Source organism: Cyprinodon tularosa, unplaced genomic scaffold, assembly GCF_016077235.1.
Source record: "Cyprinodon tularosa strain WSP-4 unplaced genomic scaffold, ASM1607723v1 ctg435, whole genome shotgun sequence".
Lineage (NCBI taxonomy): Eukaryota > Metazoa > Chordata > Actinopteri > Cyprinodontiformes > Cyprinodontidae > Cyprinodon > Cyprinodon tularosa.
This window is the reverse complement of record NW_024039158.1, coordinates 117,357-135,354: the sequence shown is the minus strand read 5'-3', so window position 1 is coordinate 135,354 and position 17,998 is coordinate 117,357. Positions and strand designations below refer to the sequence as shown.

General features: G+C 39.1%; 1 protein-coding gene across 1 annotated transcript in view; it reads right to left on the bottom strand.

The window, feature by feature from the left end:
• Positions 1–1,540: 1,540 nt before the first annotated feature.
• Positions 1,541–17,998, bottom strand: part of fndc5b (fibronectin type III domain containing 5b) — a 36,608-nt gene continuing 20,150 nt past the window's right edge. The window contains exons 4-6 of the mRNA XM_038299799.1: positions 12,234–12,320; positions 1,751–1,940; positions 1,541–1,568 (exon numbers count right to left, since the gene is read on the bottom strand). Coding sequence (XP_038155727.1) covers positions 1,801–1,940; positions 12,234–12,320 — 227 coding nt within the window. The 3' untranslated portion in view covers positions 1,541–1,568; positions 1,751–1,800. The remainder of the gene's footprint in view (positions 1,569–1,750; positions 1,941–12,233; positions 12,321–17,998) is intronic.

Genomic DNA, 17,998 nt, shown 5'->3' with positions numbered 1-17,998 from the left:
AATACAGATCTCAGCTGAACATTGAGCATGACTTGAGAGTGGCAGTATCAAGCCTGCAACCCCGTTTTGAGAAACTGTGCAATGCAAAACAGGCTCATTGCAGCCACTAATGCAGGGATAAATAGACCTGTATTGCCAGATGGATTTCACTTCTTTTCTTTTATTAACAGATTGCAGAGTGGCACTTTAATTTTTTCTATCTTTGAGCTTGATACAAATTTTGACACAGCTGCATTTTTATTTTCTTTATTTTTGAGCTTGCTGTTATTTGATGTAGATAGTTTGTATTTAGATACTACTTGTTACTTCAATAAAATTGGAAAATTTTAAGATTGTTGCATATTTCATTAGCATTGTGTTGGGGCGATGGGGACAGGCGGGGCTTGAAAATTCCCCCTTGTCCAAAGTGGGGAATGACAGAAAAAGTTTGAGAACCACTGCCCTACAGTGAGTTGAAAAAAAAGACTCTGAGAACTTGCACTCAGTGACAGATCTGGGTCCAGTATAGACCTCACCACTGATTGTGTCCTCTTTTGGCCTTCACTTCCTGGCATCCCTGATGGTGCTTGGCCAAACCACATGGGAAACTCAGCCAAATTCTTAATGCATCAGGGGATAATGCCCCATCCGTATTCCCCACTTGTCCTGCTGCAGACCACAAACAGCATACGGTGCTGAATATGCAGTGCTGTACAACCAGGCTTCAATACCTTCCCCAAACCCTGCTGCGAAGTCTTTCTAAAAGTTGGCACAGCAAGCGGGCCTATTCATTTTACAGTCGGAAGTGATAATAACTAAAAAGTGGGTGAGGGACTCCTTGTCAATCCTTGAACTCTGCATGAGTCATAGCTGCACTCAGTCATCGCCGTGCAGGTTAAATATAGGCTGGGGGGGTAATAAGTCTGTCAGGTCTGAGACGCTGAACTAATGGGAGAGTTTAAAGTTCCAGTTAGTGAGACAAAAGAACAGATGCATCATTTAACTGATGTAAGGATAGAGAAAAAGGCTGGAGATGACACTCGTCATGCAATACTTGATAAAACTCATACCGCAGTCAAGGCTAGGACTGTTCGAGCAAACACAGTAAGAGGAGCACCAAACAGCAATGTGCTTATAAGAGCCACACCGACACAGAGAGACAAGAAGAGAGATGAAGAGGGCAGGAACAAAGACGGAAAGGAAATAATGCATACGTGAAAGCTAGTTGGAGTTGTGTGCTGATTGATACCTGGACCAGCTGATCTGGACTTCCCCCCACCTTTCAGCTGTTATCCAGATGTTAAATTGACATTCACATCCGATAACTGACCCCCGCCCTCCCGGGGGCTCCATGCTAACAATGAGATGTAACAAAAACGTATGAATTAAGCAGCTCTAGTCAAGAGTCCGCTGTACGTCGGCAGGAAGGAGGCGAGAGTCCAGCTTTGGGTGCAACAAAATCCTGTCTTCCTGTCACCAGTTTGGCTGCTTGTAGCCAGTTCTCCATTGAGTGAAGAAGATCCCTTTAGTTTAATCTTTTCTTCAGTGTTTATTTTTTTCTGAGAATGGCTTTCTGTTGGTCTAAGGGTCTGAAAGAAACACAGTTACATGCTTACAGTAGGTCTAAACACATGTTCAATCTTAATTATTACAAAAAACCCCATCTCTGGTGCTTTTAATACTAAAGAAAATCTATTGCGTAGTTTGGAGAGAAATGATAACACCATGCAAACCCAACAGTATGCAAGCAAAGCAGAGTTTGTGACCTCACCCGTCCTGAGGTCTTAGGTTGGTTATTGCAGAAGGCAATATAAGGTTGTCCTAGACATTGCTGCGCAGTAACCCCCCTTGTGGGTGCTCAGGTGTACTGCACTCTGAGGAGTTCTTGGCTTTGTCCTTGTTGTTGTTGGGCTCGTTGTCTTTGATGATGTCATACTGACGACAAAACAAGGCGATCACCCCTGAGAGACAGCAGGATAAGGATGGTTTAGTCAAAGAAATAACGTCTAGAAACCTTTTTCTTAAAATCTTGCTCCTTTTATGCAGCCTTGCATAGAGAAATACAGAAAACCACCAAAAGATGCAAAACTTTATGAGTGCTAATTAAATTACGTACTTTATAAAATACGAGGAGATTCAATAAGTAGTGCCCCATGACCTGCTTCCATTTGTTTGATGTATCTGGACTTTTGCATGTGCAATTATTTATATCTCTAGAGAATAAGTGGCAAATTACAGCCCTGAACTAATTAGGGTTTGTGATTTACAGGTGTTTGAAGAGTCTTAAATGTCTTAAAAGTCTTAAATGGAGCCTGTTGAGTGTCAAGCAGGGATCTGGTTTTTGTATTTGAAAGGATGCACGCCACGAGAGACTTTTGATTAAATTAAAGTAACCTATGGTGATGATGCCCCATCATATGACCTTGTAAAAGATTTTACATGGTCACATGATGGGGTGTATTCTAAATTTCTCTATACCATTACTTATTGAACACCCTTTGTATTCTTTTATTTTTTACATACTTCAATAATCCCAGAGGGATTCCATTGGGACCAAGTAGCACTAAATTGGTGACTTAGAAACGACACTGTCAAGGAACGCTATGGACAGCAGAAACATGCAAGAGGAGGAGAGTTTAGTGTCAGAGGTCGTGGATGAGTCTCCTCCGTCATACATTTTTTATTTAGAGGAAGAAAGTGGGGACGAAGATGTTATGGAAGAGGACGCCAGGGCGGCAGAAGCTTTGTTTCGTGTAGAAGGCTTACAGCCGTACATGTTTGAGCCCTTGCCTCGCAACGCTGCCAGTTCTGTTAGCTCTACGCCTGCTGAAGACACAGACGTCCATCCCCGTGAACACTGGGACGGAACTCAATGGGAAAGGAAATTATTCTTATTTCAACTGTTGTGTATATTAGTTGCGACATATGCATCAAGATGCTATGACTGAAAAAATTTGATTGACAGATGACCGTTGAAATATGATTGGCCGGATTTTAGGACAGGATTGAGACAATATGGTCTGATAAAGAGTACATTTATTTACATGTTTAAGCCAGAATGATTTGACATTTAAATATCATTTCCCTACAACTTTAACCAAACTTGAAAAGATTAAGATTTTTTTTTAATTCTTGATCCACACCAGAAAACCTACCAATCTAAATGATCTACCATTTCTGCTGAGTGATCAACTGGCCGGGATTCTGCAAGGTACTGCTGATGGCAACACAAAGTGTGCGGTTTCTCTCTTCAACTATCAATAACAACAATTCAACCAGGATATAAAAAGGAGTCTTAAATGTCTCAGTTAAAGTCAGTGTTCAATATTTAACAAAAAGAAAGATAGAGCAGGCAAAATATCCTCCATGGGAGAGGCCAAAACCACTGCTGACCCCAAAACAACTTTGTGATCCTAAAGACCTGAGGTAAAATATTCTGTAGAGTGACCAGACAAAAATTTATCTTTATGGGAGGTGTTACAGCTGAACTAAACAACATTTTAGAAAAAAGATAATCAACCTATACGGTAAAACGTCAGAAACACTGAAGTATTACAAACAATCTTTATCGGCTGACCAATACATTTCGGTTTACGGCCTTCCTCAGAGTCATTAACAATGCCAACAGTCAAGCATAGAGGTAGTAGAGGTTTGATTTGGGACTGCTTTGTTCCCTCAAGACCTGGCATAAAACAGGGATCATGATTTTTAATCTTAAACTGAATATTTCAGTATAATCTCTAGCCTGGAGTAACTGACCTAAATCCCAAGCACACTTTGGTTCTAAAGAAAAAAAATATATATATATCAACAGAAGAATACAGGAACCTCTGAATAACGTTAAAATACAAAAATGAAATTTCGGAGTTGCCCAGCCAAAGTACAAACTCAAATCACATTTAATGTGTAGTAAAACGATAAACACGCCTCTCATTCCCAAAAACTCTGCAAGATTTAAATAAGGAAAGATGACACTCTGTGGAGATGTTCTTTAATGATTATTTATTCAGGTTATCTTTATCCAAAAATACTATTTGTATAATGTGCTTAAACATATATGTTTGAAGGGAAAAAAGTTAAAATAGAGGAAATCTATTTTAATTTTTTTTTCTATTTTATTCTATTTAGAAGTGGAAAGAGGTATCAAGTACAAAAACCCAATACAAATACTGTGTTACCTTACTTTTTACCTTCACTCCTAAATTTCTTTGCAATAATCTCTACTTTCTACTCCTTACATTTTAAAAACAGACTAGTTTGATCTGTTTGTTGGTAATAATTTTTTTTATAAAAAACATAAAAATAATTAGCTTTATCCAGACATTTATTTTCTTTGTGGTTGACTCGGTGCTGCACCAACTTGTTGTTTGCCACATATCAAAATGAATTGTTTTTCAAGATGATGCAAAGGTGAATTTGATAATCTTACAATTTATTATACAACACAGCAAATTAAGTACAAGGAAGTTATGTTCCATTTTTTGAATTGTAGAAAAATATTCCTTTAATATGGTAGTGCAGTATAACATTTTGTCCTTTACATTTTTTTCTTGCATTACTTTTACATGTTAAGTACTTTTAAAAATGGTAGTTTTACATTTTTTACTTGAGTAAACAGCGTAAGTTGATCGCTCTAACTTCTACAAAAGTGTTTTTAAACAGTAGGGTGTCTACTTCTACTTGAGTAATAAACAATAACTGTATTTAACTGAAACTTAAGGACCAAAAGAGAAGTAAAAACTTTTTTTTTTTATCTGCCTCTAAATCCACTGTGTTATATCCTTGACCGAGGCACCAACAGTCTTGTCAACATCAGCTATGTGGTTGATACAGTGCCTGTCAGACAAATGATGGAAATGAACTGAGCTGGAGATATGAGCAGTGTGAAAGGAGCAGATGGAGATGGAAACTGAGACAGCCATTTGCAGCTTGCCTTGAGTCACCGATACTCAAAACACGACACAGGAGGTACAGATGCAGGAGCAGATAGAAAGGACGCTTACAGAAATGAAAAAGGGAATAATTCATGATGGTGGAGGAGTGTGCGATGGGATGAATCCAAGCCCAAACAGGCTTCTGTATTTCTGCCTATGTCAGCCTCTGCTGATCTAATCATTGCAGCACCAAGGGGCAAGATGGGATCTTTCCCTGTGCGTTCCCCCAGCATGTCCCACAGGCCCAATTAGGACTGAAAAACACTATTCGCTTCTTTGGCTTTTTTTTTTTTTTTTTTTTTTTACAGCAATACTGTGCAACACAATTTTTTCTCCACCACTTCTTCACTTTCTGTGAAATATCCTTAGCTTTCCCTTTACCATCCCATTTTTTTAAACCAGTAATTACCAAGGGATGGCTCCTGAAAGCCCCTCCCTGGATTATAAAGACTCTTCAGTAGTCAGGCCATGATTGTGCCTTTTTACGCTCAAAGCAAACCTGGAAGATTTAGGGTATGCATGGTAGAATGGTAGGGGGATTGTTGGACTAGTGGTTAGAGCAGTGCACTTGTGCTCTGAGAAGGTTGAAAGCACATCGTTTGATCCCCACAGCCTGTACTCTGGGTTCCTGAGCAAGACCTTTAACCCCTGATTGCTCCCCGTGCGCCACATAATGGCAGCCCACTGCTCCCCAAGGGGATGGGTCAAATGCAGAGAACGAATTTCCCCATTGTGGAACAATAAAGGGATTTACACATCTACTATCATTATACAGCTCAACATAAACATTAAATTTTGCAAAGTTAAAGTAACATTTTAATAGTTAGATTAAACACCAATCCAAGTGCATTTGGTCTCACTCTGAATTAGTGCTAAATTACTGATATATTAGTGTCTAAAAGAGTCGATGTACTTTGACGCTACATATTAAACACTGGAATCAACCCTGTGTATAAAGATCAGTAGTACGCACTGAAGAACAGACTTTATTTTGCAACCATGACAGGAAAAATAGTTTTCTGTGGCTTAAGATTTCACTGTAACTTCTATAAAACATCCCCAGCCGAGCAGTTTTACTTTTTCCTTTTCTAACAAACCTCCAGGTGGGTTTTAGTGAGGGAGAGTGTTCAACATTTAAGGATTGATTTTACATAAATAAATAAATCTGGAGTGTAGATGAGGATGGGATGACATGAAGTGTGCTGCAGCATTGACGTAGACACCAACCATAAAATCTGTTCAATTATTATTAAAGCCATAACATTGGAAAAGATCCGTACCGTTGCTGTCTTGGTCAAATAAAAACCTCAAATTGAATTGCTGTTTATGTCGTTTTTATTTTTTGAATCCTGTTCACGGTTTTAAATCCTCTGGCTAGAGGATGCACAAACCCTCGACCTGCAAGGCCAGCTTGTTCCTATAAAAGTCAGCCGCTGTGAGCTGTGAAAGCCTCCCTTGGTGAGTTAGAGATGGGCAGACTTCAACCCTCCTCCCTGCATCGGTTCTTTCACAAATCAGAGAGGACAAAGAGGCACTTTAATCCCACCTTGAAGACTTTTCTGAAAAGGGCAACTATGGATCTTACACACAAAATGTTAAAATAAACGATCAAAATTCTTGTATAATTAACTTCCTTGTTTTTTGCAAAGTATGCAATACCTTAACAAGACTTTTTAAAGTTGCTGTATTGACCACCCTTATGAACTAATTAATGTGGTCAAAGGCTTCAAAAAAATCTGTCAAAGGTCAAATGGCCTGGAAAAAAAAGAAAAAAATCTTCAAATCCTTTAAAGTAGCTGATTGATCTATTATTAAGAAAGCAGTCAAGGTGATTCAGTTTGGGATTAAAACCTTTCTAATGATGAGGTTGAGGTAATACCTCCACGGGGAGAACTTTAACTTCAAGGCTCTTCAAAAAACAGACTATTTAAAAATATCTTTTATTTTTTTTATGGTAAAATTTCAAACAGATTAAAAAATGTTTCTTACACCTTTGTCTTACTGCTCGTTTCCTGTTAGGTAATTTCACACTATTCGCTTTGCATAAACCGGCTGCTTAGTTTGTCACCATGTTTTCCACTAAACATCTGTATTCCCAACAACTGATGCCTGCATTTAGGTGGTTGAATGAATCATGGAAGAGAGCTACTACAATGTGCCTCTATGTCTAGGGTCTTAAATGGGATGTAATTATTGTCAAGTACATGGCGGATAAATAGAATAACCATTGGGGTACTCAGCGTAGCAGCAGAAGTATATTTGAGCAGTGACTGGTCTAATAGTTGCAGTAGCAGCTTCACAAAGCACTTTCCACTGTAGCGACCTACTATCCTGTGGGAAAATGGATCAAGATTTAAAAAACAGCGTCTGCAATATTTTCCAAAACATTTAGATACTGAGTTGGTGGTCATTTGATCTAAATATGCCTTTCTGTTTTTAAAATAATTTCCTGTTTTCTTTTTCTCCACTCTAAGTGCTTGCCATACCGCTGTCCTCTTAAACACCCTTTGACAACAATATAAAAACATTTTTGGAAGTTGGTTGCTGTTTTTAAAGGCAGATTTTTTTTAAATAATGCTGGGTAAATATAAACCAACAGTACTTTATGTTAGGTGGCGCCTGGTTCTCGTTGGCCCTTTCACACACCTGCGGATGGTTGCCTCATTACCTGAGGACTCTTAAGCTGCTGACTGCCACTACCTCAACGCCAGAGTGTTTACCAGTTTTGGGTACTCTAGCCAAGCTGAGTTTTGCTGAGTCAAACTGAGTTTTTGTCAACCTCAGTCTTAACCTAGTTGTTTTTGTCTTTGCCTCTCGGCAGGAAGTCATCCTGCACCTGGATGTTTTGGACCTTCTCCCCCTGGAAGGAGCTTCAAACTCTGAGCTTCAAACTGAGCTGGGGATTCAAACTGGAGGTTTTGATCTACTTCTCCCCAAAGGATTGTTTGAGTTTCACACTGAGCAGGGGATTCATCTCCACAAGAAACCGTTCAAGTGCCGTAGGAAATCTAAGTGGCAGTCAGCTCCTCCGTTCCTCAAGGAAACACCTTAATCTGGGTAAACCCTGTCCACCCTCCAACGAGCAAGTCAATTACTGGGACAACCCACACCGACTGGATTCAGAGAAAGACACCTTTTCTGGAAACGTGAGTCCACTTGCCTTTCTTGCCTCTTTGCAAATTGATGCTCAAATTTCCCACTGAGACTGAACTAACACAGAATCTTCCCCTTCACTTTTCAGTCCCGGTTCGTCAGTGTTCAGAGTAGCACTGGATCCATCTCTACCTGGTTTCAATAAACCTGTTAAACCTTCCCCTGGTCTCTCTGATTGGTTTTCTGCATATGGGTCGGAACTTTGAATAAATCATGACACTTAACTTGCTTATTACCTGGTAAAATGAATACATATAATTTTATTTTGACTTTGAAAGATCTGTTTCATTGTTTATCTCTCAAAGAAGGAATCTGGGGTTAGGTAGCTGTTTCTAACAATGAGGAAACTTGACTAGACAGCAGAAAAGTTTCCTTTTTGTAAAAGGGAGGCTAGATTCAGGTGAGCTGTAGATTGTTTAATAAAAACTTCAGAGGCAGTCTTAGGTTAAAAAAACTGCAAAGTGAAGAAACAGGGAAATTAGAGGAAGTGAGAAAATGTCTAATCACATTAGCAGGTTTTGGATATTGTTTTTTTGTTTATTATAAAGCTATAATAAGAATAATACATGGAAGTTTTAGATCAAATTGTATCAGAATGAATCATTCTCTCTGTTAATAAGCACAGCTTTTGATGTTCCTTTCCCTGACCCAAAAAGAAATTATGTGCAGCTTTTCAGACAGAGCCTCTTTATTGAATATCAGCCTCCAAGTTTTTCTCATCAGTTTTTTAACAACACATCTCCTAAACATCTTTTTCTAAAGATTTGGGGTGAGATGCAGACAGAGAATAAATCTGGTTGGTGACCAGAATAAGAATAAGATTCTCAGCTTGGTTAAATGGTTTCCAGCGAGTCTGAAGGTTATAACAAGTCTAATCATCTTCACAATTACTACCTGGTGATTTTAATGACAGTATTTGTGGTTGATGCAGTTACTAAATGAAACACATTAGCTGTTTTCAGTATCAGCAAGGTGTTTACAAAATAAGTTAAGAAATATAATTAAAGCCAGATATGGCACTGAAGCTGTTACACATAATTTACAATGGGGGTATTTCAAATGACACGTTAAAACATTTGCTCAGGCTGTGCAAGAGCTAGAGAGTACGGGTGCATTAGCACTGAACGCGGTGTTCACAGCGAGGGCAGTGGATCTACATTAGCCTCGTGAGACCATCCTGATCTCGCGAGCTTTCAAGGTTTCACTCGCAGATCAGTCTAGCTAATGTCCGTTACAGAAAATTTGGAGCAGTTCACCAAACGAATGTCCAATCAGCGTTGGCTTTGAGGCGGGTTGAGGTGTGACGCAACGAGAAGCGCAACAGTTCAGTCTAAAGAACATGGCGGCTTCAGTCAATGAAACTTACGTTAGCGTGGCTATCCAGCAAGTTTTATTGGAATTACAGAGTATTTCTTCACTGAAAGAAGAGCAAAACACTGCTCTGGAGGCTTTTCTCAGAGGAAAAGATGTTTTTGCTCTTCTCCCGACTGGTTTCGGCAAGAGTTTGATCTATCAATTGGCTCCTCTTCGTTGTCGCTCTGTTAGTACGTCATATGCTTCGTTGATCTGATTGGTTTATTTGGCCCGTCTATCACCAACATAGGCCAATCAGCTAACCAGTATTTTTGCCCCTTCCCAAAATTACTTCTACGGAAGGTTTCCAGATGGATATGCGGAGCAAATCCATCCGGCGGAGTCAGGTTAGATCTACATTGTATCCCCATGAAAACCATGAGCTCTCAACGCGGGCTGCTTGACAGAGCTAAGGTGATGTCAAACAGTAGGGGTGTAATCACATGTGGAGTACTTTCTTATGATTGGCTTATACAAGGGTGCTTTGTGAGTGGTGGCAAACCATTCCCTGCTTAAAAAAACGCATTTGTGCATCGAGGCATGTCATTGGAGTCTCAACAATCCACACACGAATGCAGTGAATCAATTGTTTATGGACAAGAAATACTTTGGTGAATCTTGTTCTGTGCATGTGTGGATCTTGTGTGCTTGTGTGAATCGTACTGTGCTTTGCATGTGTGGATTTTGTACTGTGCATGCATGAATCATATCTGTGTATTTATGAAAATTGAGACTGATCTAGGTCCAAAGGTCTCCCACTATCCACCGCCATGCATTCATTGGAACATTTGTCCCAGAATTTCCCCCAGCACAAACAAGGAAGGTAGTAAAAATTAATGTTTGTTTGCTGCTTAAAGATCATTGTTTCATTTGACATGTTTTCTGTACTACTGACCTCCTGCAGTGGATAATTACACTGTTTATTGAAACATTTTACTTCATTTATTTCTTATATGCACACTGGCGTTTCTGAAAGAACTATATTTCGATGCACCTGGTAGATTTAGATTAAAACCCAGACATTTTAGACTTTTTATTTTCCCCAAAGTGGATGTGTTTTATTTTGCCACTGTATCTCTCTTTATATTTAACTAATGATGTTTCCTGTCAAATTGCTGCATATGTCTGAACAAAAAAAGGACCTGGAGTCTACCTCTTACTCTTTTTTTTTTTTTTTGGACAATATAAAGAAATTAATTTGCTGATTTAGTTTTCTTACATCCTGCAAGCATTTTAAAAGATAAGATTTTTCGTATATGGGCTAAATTACATTTACAGGTTATATTTAATTTTCAACAGATTTCCTTGTGTGAATCGTGCTGTGCTGTGCATTTGTGGATTTTGTACTGTGCATGCATGAATCACGTTTGTGTATTTATGAAAACTGAGACTGCTCTAGGTGCAAAGGTCTCCCACTATCCACCACCATGCATTCATTGAAACATTTGTCCCAGAATTTTCCCCAGCACAAACAGTATAAGTTAATGTTTGGTTGCTGTTTAAAGATCATTGTTTCATTTGACCTGTTTCTGTACTACTGACCTCCTGCAGTAGATAATTACACTGTTTATTGAAACATTTTACTTCATTTATTTCTTATATGCACACTGGCATTTCTGAAAGAACCTTTATTTTGATGAACCTGGTAGATTCAGATTAAAACCCAAAGTGGATGTGTTTCCCACTGTATCTCTCTTTATATTTAACTAATGATGTTTCCTGTCAAATTGCTGCATATGTCTGAAAAAAAAAGACCAGGGGTCTACCCCTTAGTCATTTTTTTTTTGGGCACTATAAAGAAATACATTTCCTGATTTAGTTTTCTTATATTTTGCAATCATTTTAAAAGATTTTTTTTTTCGTATATGGTCTAAATTACATTTACAGGTTATATTTATTTTCAAAAGATTTCCTTGCATAAAGGGACCAACATTCACTTGGAAATAGTAAATCTAAAAATTAAAATGTATGACCAGAATGTCTTTTTTTCATTTGAAAGTCATAGTTACATTTTTTAACTCATAAATGATATTACTAATAAATCATCCAAACTACATTTTCATTTTCTCCTCCAAGAATAAACATTAAAATTATTAAGAGAGAGATGTTGCACAATTCATTTTCATTTAAATTTTTTTTTTTAATGTCCAGTTTGTTCATCAAAATGCATTGGTAGAAATACTAATAAGTAACACAGCTTTTAAAAATGATAAAATAATTCTACCAATCAATTCAAATCAGAAAATTGGGACATATTTGCTGCAGGTTTTGTGAGCCCTTCATCTGTTTCATCTGTTTCTTGAACAGATCACTTGGCCAACTTTCGCATAAGCAATGAAAAGAAGAAAATGTAAAGTCAAGACTCAATAATGAGGCATAAAGCATAAAAATTTAAGATTAGTGAATTATTCTTCTGTCTCGGAATTACAAGATGAAACATTTAAATATAACAGAAAATATTAGTACTTAAAAGGTTTTTAAAAGACGACCAAAAAAGTAGAAGTTCAAAAAAGGAGTTCAAGAACAAGAGAAATAGCATTTATATGTCTTCCAGTGGGGAAGCCATAATTCAGATTTAGATATCAGTACTTATTATTACAATGCAAGACTGGATTTCATTTGACTCCCACCTAAATATCCCTGACTGTCCCCTATTAATCCTAAAATCCTTTCAGTTTAAAAATGGCACATGCCTAACAGAGAGATGCCACTTGAAATCCAAAGTATGTTCCTATAGGAACTGTTTACTCTAAAAGAAGTATCCTCCTAGAAGGTGTTTGGTGATAAATGAGCCCCGACTCATAGGACCATTACCTGCCCACATGACGAGCACCACAACAATGATGATGAGCTCTCCTGCCCTCAGCTGGGCTTGGCCATACTCTTCCATTGTCACCTCGTCTGCAGAGAGAACACACACACACACAGGGAAACCACACACAGAGTCAACAAAGGCAAGGTGGAAGACACTAATTTATCGAGGGCCGGGCAGCACATGCAAAATTTCAATCACTCGCCAACTCTGCAGGGACAGATAAAAGAATGAAACAGGGCGACAAGAGAACAGAGAGGCAGAGTGGTGTAAATTCTTCACTCTGCTCTGTGTAATTAAAGCCAAGTGAGAGAAGCAGTCTGCAGGGACAAAGGAGCCTGAACCCCCACCTAATCAGTCAGCAGGCTTCTCTGGCTGACAGCCCTCAAGCTGCAGCAGCATAACACCAATAACGGCCATAAAGGTTGGAACGCAGTCTGAGTTACAGCCTCTTGGCCTCTGCTGCTGTTAGAAATCTATGTGGGAGCTCACATCTCCCTCTGGTCCGACAGATTTGCTCCTCCAGCCAGCACTTGCTTCCTCTCTCTTTTTATCTTATATTTGAAAAATATGCATAAGACACTATTGCACCTGACTTTCTTCTCTGTTAGCCTCTATTTGGTGGGAATGTGGTTCCCATTGGCATGAAATGTTAGTAGCAAATTTGCCTCATAATGCTGAACATTATATGTGGCTTCTATTGCACAAATAACCTCCCTGAATTCATGGAACAACATACTATATGTAAAATAGCATTTTTATAACCCAACCTAGTGGTTAGAGCAGTGTGCTCTGAGAAGGTTGCAAGTACCTGGTTCTATCCCCAAAGCCCGCACTCTGGGTCTCTGAGCAAGAACCTTAACCAGGCACTGCTCCCCAGGCGCCGCACAATGGCAGGCCACTGCTCCCAAGTGATGGGATAAATGTAAAAGTAAATTTGTGAGCTTAATAATGTTCAATTACTCAAGTATTACACCCAGCCAGTTGGACAGGTGCATTTACAGACAAGAACACACACTGGGTAATTTTTTTCTGTAAAGTTGGAATCCCTTGCACTGGTAACAGCTAAACTATATTCTTTTTAGCTGCATCAATTAATTATAAGGGCTATAATAATCCACTCAGTTTACAAAAACAGAAGTAGGTAAAGTTTTTATTGTTTTTTAATTTTTATATTTATAAACGAAAAAGGAAAATCTCTTTATGCTTTTTAAAAATAAAAGCACGGCTTCATTAATGAATATTTTAAAGAATCAGAACCCAAATTCTACTTATGCAAATACTTTGTTAATTAAGGAGGAACACTGTCAAGGTTGTTCTCATGTATAAAAAACAACTAGTTCATTGGTGTTGTTTTTCGACATAAAATAAAGACAGAACAGATCTCAAGCTGTGTTTTTCTTTGAATTCTGGGGTTTTTATTTACAGGGTTCAGAGGAAAGAGGCAGAGATGGAGAAAATATCAGGTTCTTGGGCCGACAAACAATGCATCATCTGGGCCATATATCTAAACTATAAGAATTTGATACCATGAAAAAAATAAAAATGTTTGAAAAGTATTCATTGTCGTTAGGCAGAAGGAACTTTATGGCTATATTTTCCCCGGGGGAAAAAAAAAATAGTCTTTTATATCATCTTTAACAATTCAACAATTAATCTGCAAAAGCTCCATAAAATGATGCTACACAAATATTTTTTTTTGGCATAAATTTAGCTAAATAAACAAACGCTAGCTTGGACCTGAAGGTGCATGTCAAAACTAAATTCATCTTAATTCAAAATGTTTTAAATATAGCTGAACTTGTGCCATCAGATCTGAATGAAATAGGTTATAAAACAAACATTAATTCACTAAATTGCCTTAAATATGTATGGAAATCTTTTCTGTATTCTGCCCTAATTAGCTCCATCCAAAGGGCATGTTCATCCTTTTCTCTGGAGGAAAGGATTTCGTATGAGACTCTGAAAAACACTCTTGTTTGGACCAATGAGCTTTTGAACAAGGCTAAGAGGCAGCGCCCCAGAAAAGCCCCAAGTCTCATAGATTTTTCCAGAGAAAAGGATTGTATTTTGACCAGTGGTGAACAGCCTTTAAAGCACAATATCAAATAAACTTTTGGCAGTTTATGTTGCTTAGGGAGTTAACAAATGCAATACCTGCAAGTGTTGAGGTTTACCTTAATAAGTGAAAAGGTAGCCTTTGCAGAATCTTGTTTCGGTAAACTGATATTCCCTTCCATCACCCCGATTTTCAAAAGGCAGTGGGAAGATTTCTCGCCCTCCCTCAAATTTTATTATGTATGAGAGCAGAGAGAAAAAGTCTGGATACATGCGGACTGTGAAGTGTATGGATGAATCAGCAGGCGCTCTTTGTGAAACAGTCAAAAGGGTCCGGGCTAATTAAAACAGCCTCTGAGGATACTCTGGGGGATCAGCTTGTGAACTCCAATCAATGAATGATGGCTTAAGCCCTTCATTTTGATGGTTTGTGACTGGGTTAAAGACCAACATCCGTTCAAAGTGCTAAGAGACACTGGTTGAGCAAAAAATCTATTTTACCTAATCCTGTGAAATAAAGAAGTCTGTTTATGATAGAAGTAATGTTGTGATAAGCTATTTACTGACCCCCTTGATGCAAAATATCCTTAGCTTAGGAAGACTTTTCTCCTCTGCTGTGCACCTGTATTTTCCAGTTGATGGCATTACAATAGGCAACGATATAGCAAGAGGAATGGTTTATCCTGTTTATAGGGTTGTAGATAAGCGAGTTCCAACTGGCTGAGACCTTTGCAGAGGTAATTTCAGTCAGTGTGTTGACTAGATCTCCGGCTTATAGAAACGACCAGACTTTTCCTTTGCCGCAGCTACAACCAGGAACAATGTTTACCAGCTAACTTAGAGGTAGTTGGAAAAGAAAGGTATTGCCTTATGCTGAGACTTAATTACTTAACTTGTGAAACAATGAAGCTCCTATTAAACTCATTCTCTCTTTCAACTTATCAATACTGACACCTGGTCAAGCTCCCACCATGTTAGACACGGAGGTCAGATACATGACAAGTATGTGACCTGGGAGAAAATATTTAGCCTACAAAGTTGCTGTTGGTAGTGTGGAGTAAAAAATTAGCACTGAGAGTTGATATCCAAGGAAGAAAAGTTTTTATTTTACTCTGCAGAGGAGACTGGCACAAACCAGCTGGATACAGCTCTGAATGCGATTCTGAGGCTGGAGCATCCAACACCTTAATATAAGAAGATTCCACACACACACACACACATTAACATTTCCCAGGAGAAACAATTTAGTTTATCACAGGACAGAGATTTGTTTCAGATAACAGGTTTCCATACACCCCAAGTCATGAGAATCTTGAACACGATGAGGACATGTTATCTATATTATCCCCTAGGGGGAAACTTCTTTTTTATCTTAGAACAAAGCTTCTAAGTAATCACTCCTATTCAGGAAAAGAGAAAAAGCACACTTTCTCAGGAAAGCATATGACTCTCCAATAGATTTAGAGGTGTATGTTAACATTTATATCAGTGTTTGTTTAGAATTAGTGGTTAGGGTAAGCAATGTGTTAGTGTTAGTTTCTCAGTTTGAAGTTGATGTAAAATTTCTGCAAATTCTTGACACAACCTCCCATGCACACTGCAAGTCAAGATGGGCACCTCTGTCACACCGGTATCTGGTGTCACACAATATTTGACAAGTTAGGAGTGAAACTGCCTTAACTGCCACTATTTAAGGCGCTTGTATCCTGTTTTCAGGTCCATATTATTTTGTTCTCTCCAGCCAGTGGTGAGAGTGTTTTTAGCATTACCTTAGACTTTCTGATTACCTGATCCTGACCTATTCTGCCTCTCAACCACTGAGGCTGCCTGTTCCCATCTGAACAGTTTGACTGAACAGTCTTTGGACTCCTGGACCTCTGAGCCTGCCTGTTCCTGTCTTTATCTATTTTCCTGACCTTGCTTTGGACTCCTGCATGTTCTTCAGGGCTGCAGCATTCGGGACACTCTAGGCGGTGCCCGCCGCATCTTGTTAGCAGCCCACCAGCTGGATCCTACCTTGTTCTCTGACTATGGACTGAACTAGTAAACAAAGTTAGTGACTCATGTTCATAATCTTCCACCGTTAGATTCACACGGTCACTAACCTGTGTTTCTCTCCTGAAGAGTTTCCAGCCTCAGACGCATCAGCCGCTGGTACTCAAATACGCCAGTTTTAAATAAACACTTTTGGCTAATCCCACTGTCTGTCTTGCCTCGAATACTGGATCCTCTGTTCTAAGTCATGACAGGCATGCGATTTACCAGAGGGAAATGCCAATTGTTTATAGGAGTGTGTGTGAAGCCTGACTCATACGCAATTATGATTTGGCCAAGGCTTACAATGACATTTTTCATTCAATGTATTAGCTAAGACTGAAAATAAATTTTGTCTACTTTTACTGAACTTGTGATGGCTGAACTTTTAAGTCAAATCCTGTAGCTTGTGGCTATTTATAGAGCCCATGCATCTGGTGGAGGGAGGGGAAACAGAGGAGCCACAGGTTCAGCGTCATGCTAAGGAACCAACCATGAGAGCTTCCCTTGCAAAGTTTTTATGTCCCCAATACCAGTTCCCCAAACACACCAGACAAGTGACCAGGAATTACCAAGACCTGGCCTCACACAATAAAAGCACAATCGACACATTTAAATGCACTAGGACTAGTTTAACAACATGAAAATAATTGCTCCCAAGACATTGATTACAAGTCTATTACATGTTTTTTTTATATCCCACCCAACTCAAAGGTTTACAGAGTGCTAGCAACCTTTTTCTCGCACCATAGATACATATCTGGAAAACTCTGATGGCATTCCCCAGTCATGTTTGCCCACTGTTAAGAACCTGCCAAGCTCCTTTTAAAATAGTCACCAGCCTGCTTAGTGTTGCTTTAGTCAACCCGAACTGAGGAATTTAATAAGCCAAGGTAGACTTTAAGAAGAGAACACAGGAATTGACTTGAGTATGTCACTAATAGAGAAGCTTCTGTAATAGCTTTGAGACACAGCCACAACACTCATTTGCTCCATCTCTGCCCTTTTCTTCTGCTTCCAGCACCACCCTAGTTACTATAGAGGAGCATCTTGTAAGGCAGTTGCTCCAGTCATTGAACCCCAGAAAGGATGCAGGCCCAGACAAGGAACCTGGGAAGGTACTCTAAGGATGTGTCCACCACCTTAAAGGAATAGTACACCCAAAACATGATTAGCCTTCATTTTCTACTCACCTCCATGCTGAACAACACTCTGGAGTACTTTTTTGATATCTCAAATGCATCTGGAGATCTGGGAGGCTTCTTGCTGTCTGCTGACATTCAAATAATGGAGGTCCATGGCGCCCGAGACAGAAAGGTCCATAAAAGTCCACAAAAACGTGTCAATATTCCTCCATACTGCTCGTCCAATGTAATCCAAGTGTCCTGAGTGGGTAGCATCCAGAATTTACTCGAAACGAAGTCATTTAGAATGTTTTTAGAGCATAAACAGTAGTGTATAGGATTTCCTAATAGCGCCCCCATGCGCGCTCGCGATTCTACGGAAGCCGGCAGACCAAACCAGCGCATTCAGCTCGGCAAAGAACTCATGCTCTTCCTCAACACTGAAGTCCTCAGACATTTTTCTTTCGTTGTTTCTTTCTTTGCACAGGTAAACAGCACATTTCTTCTTCTACGCTTGCATTATCGGCAGACCAGACGCTGAATGCGCACTT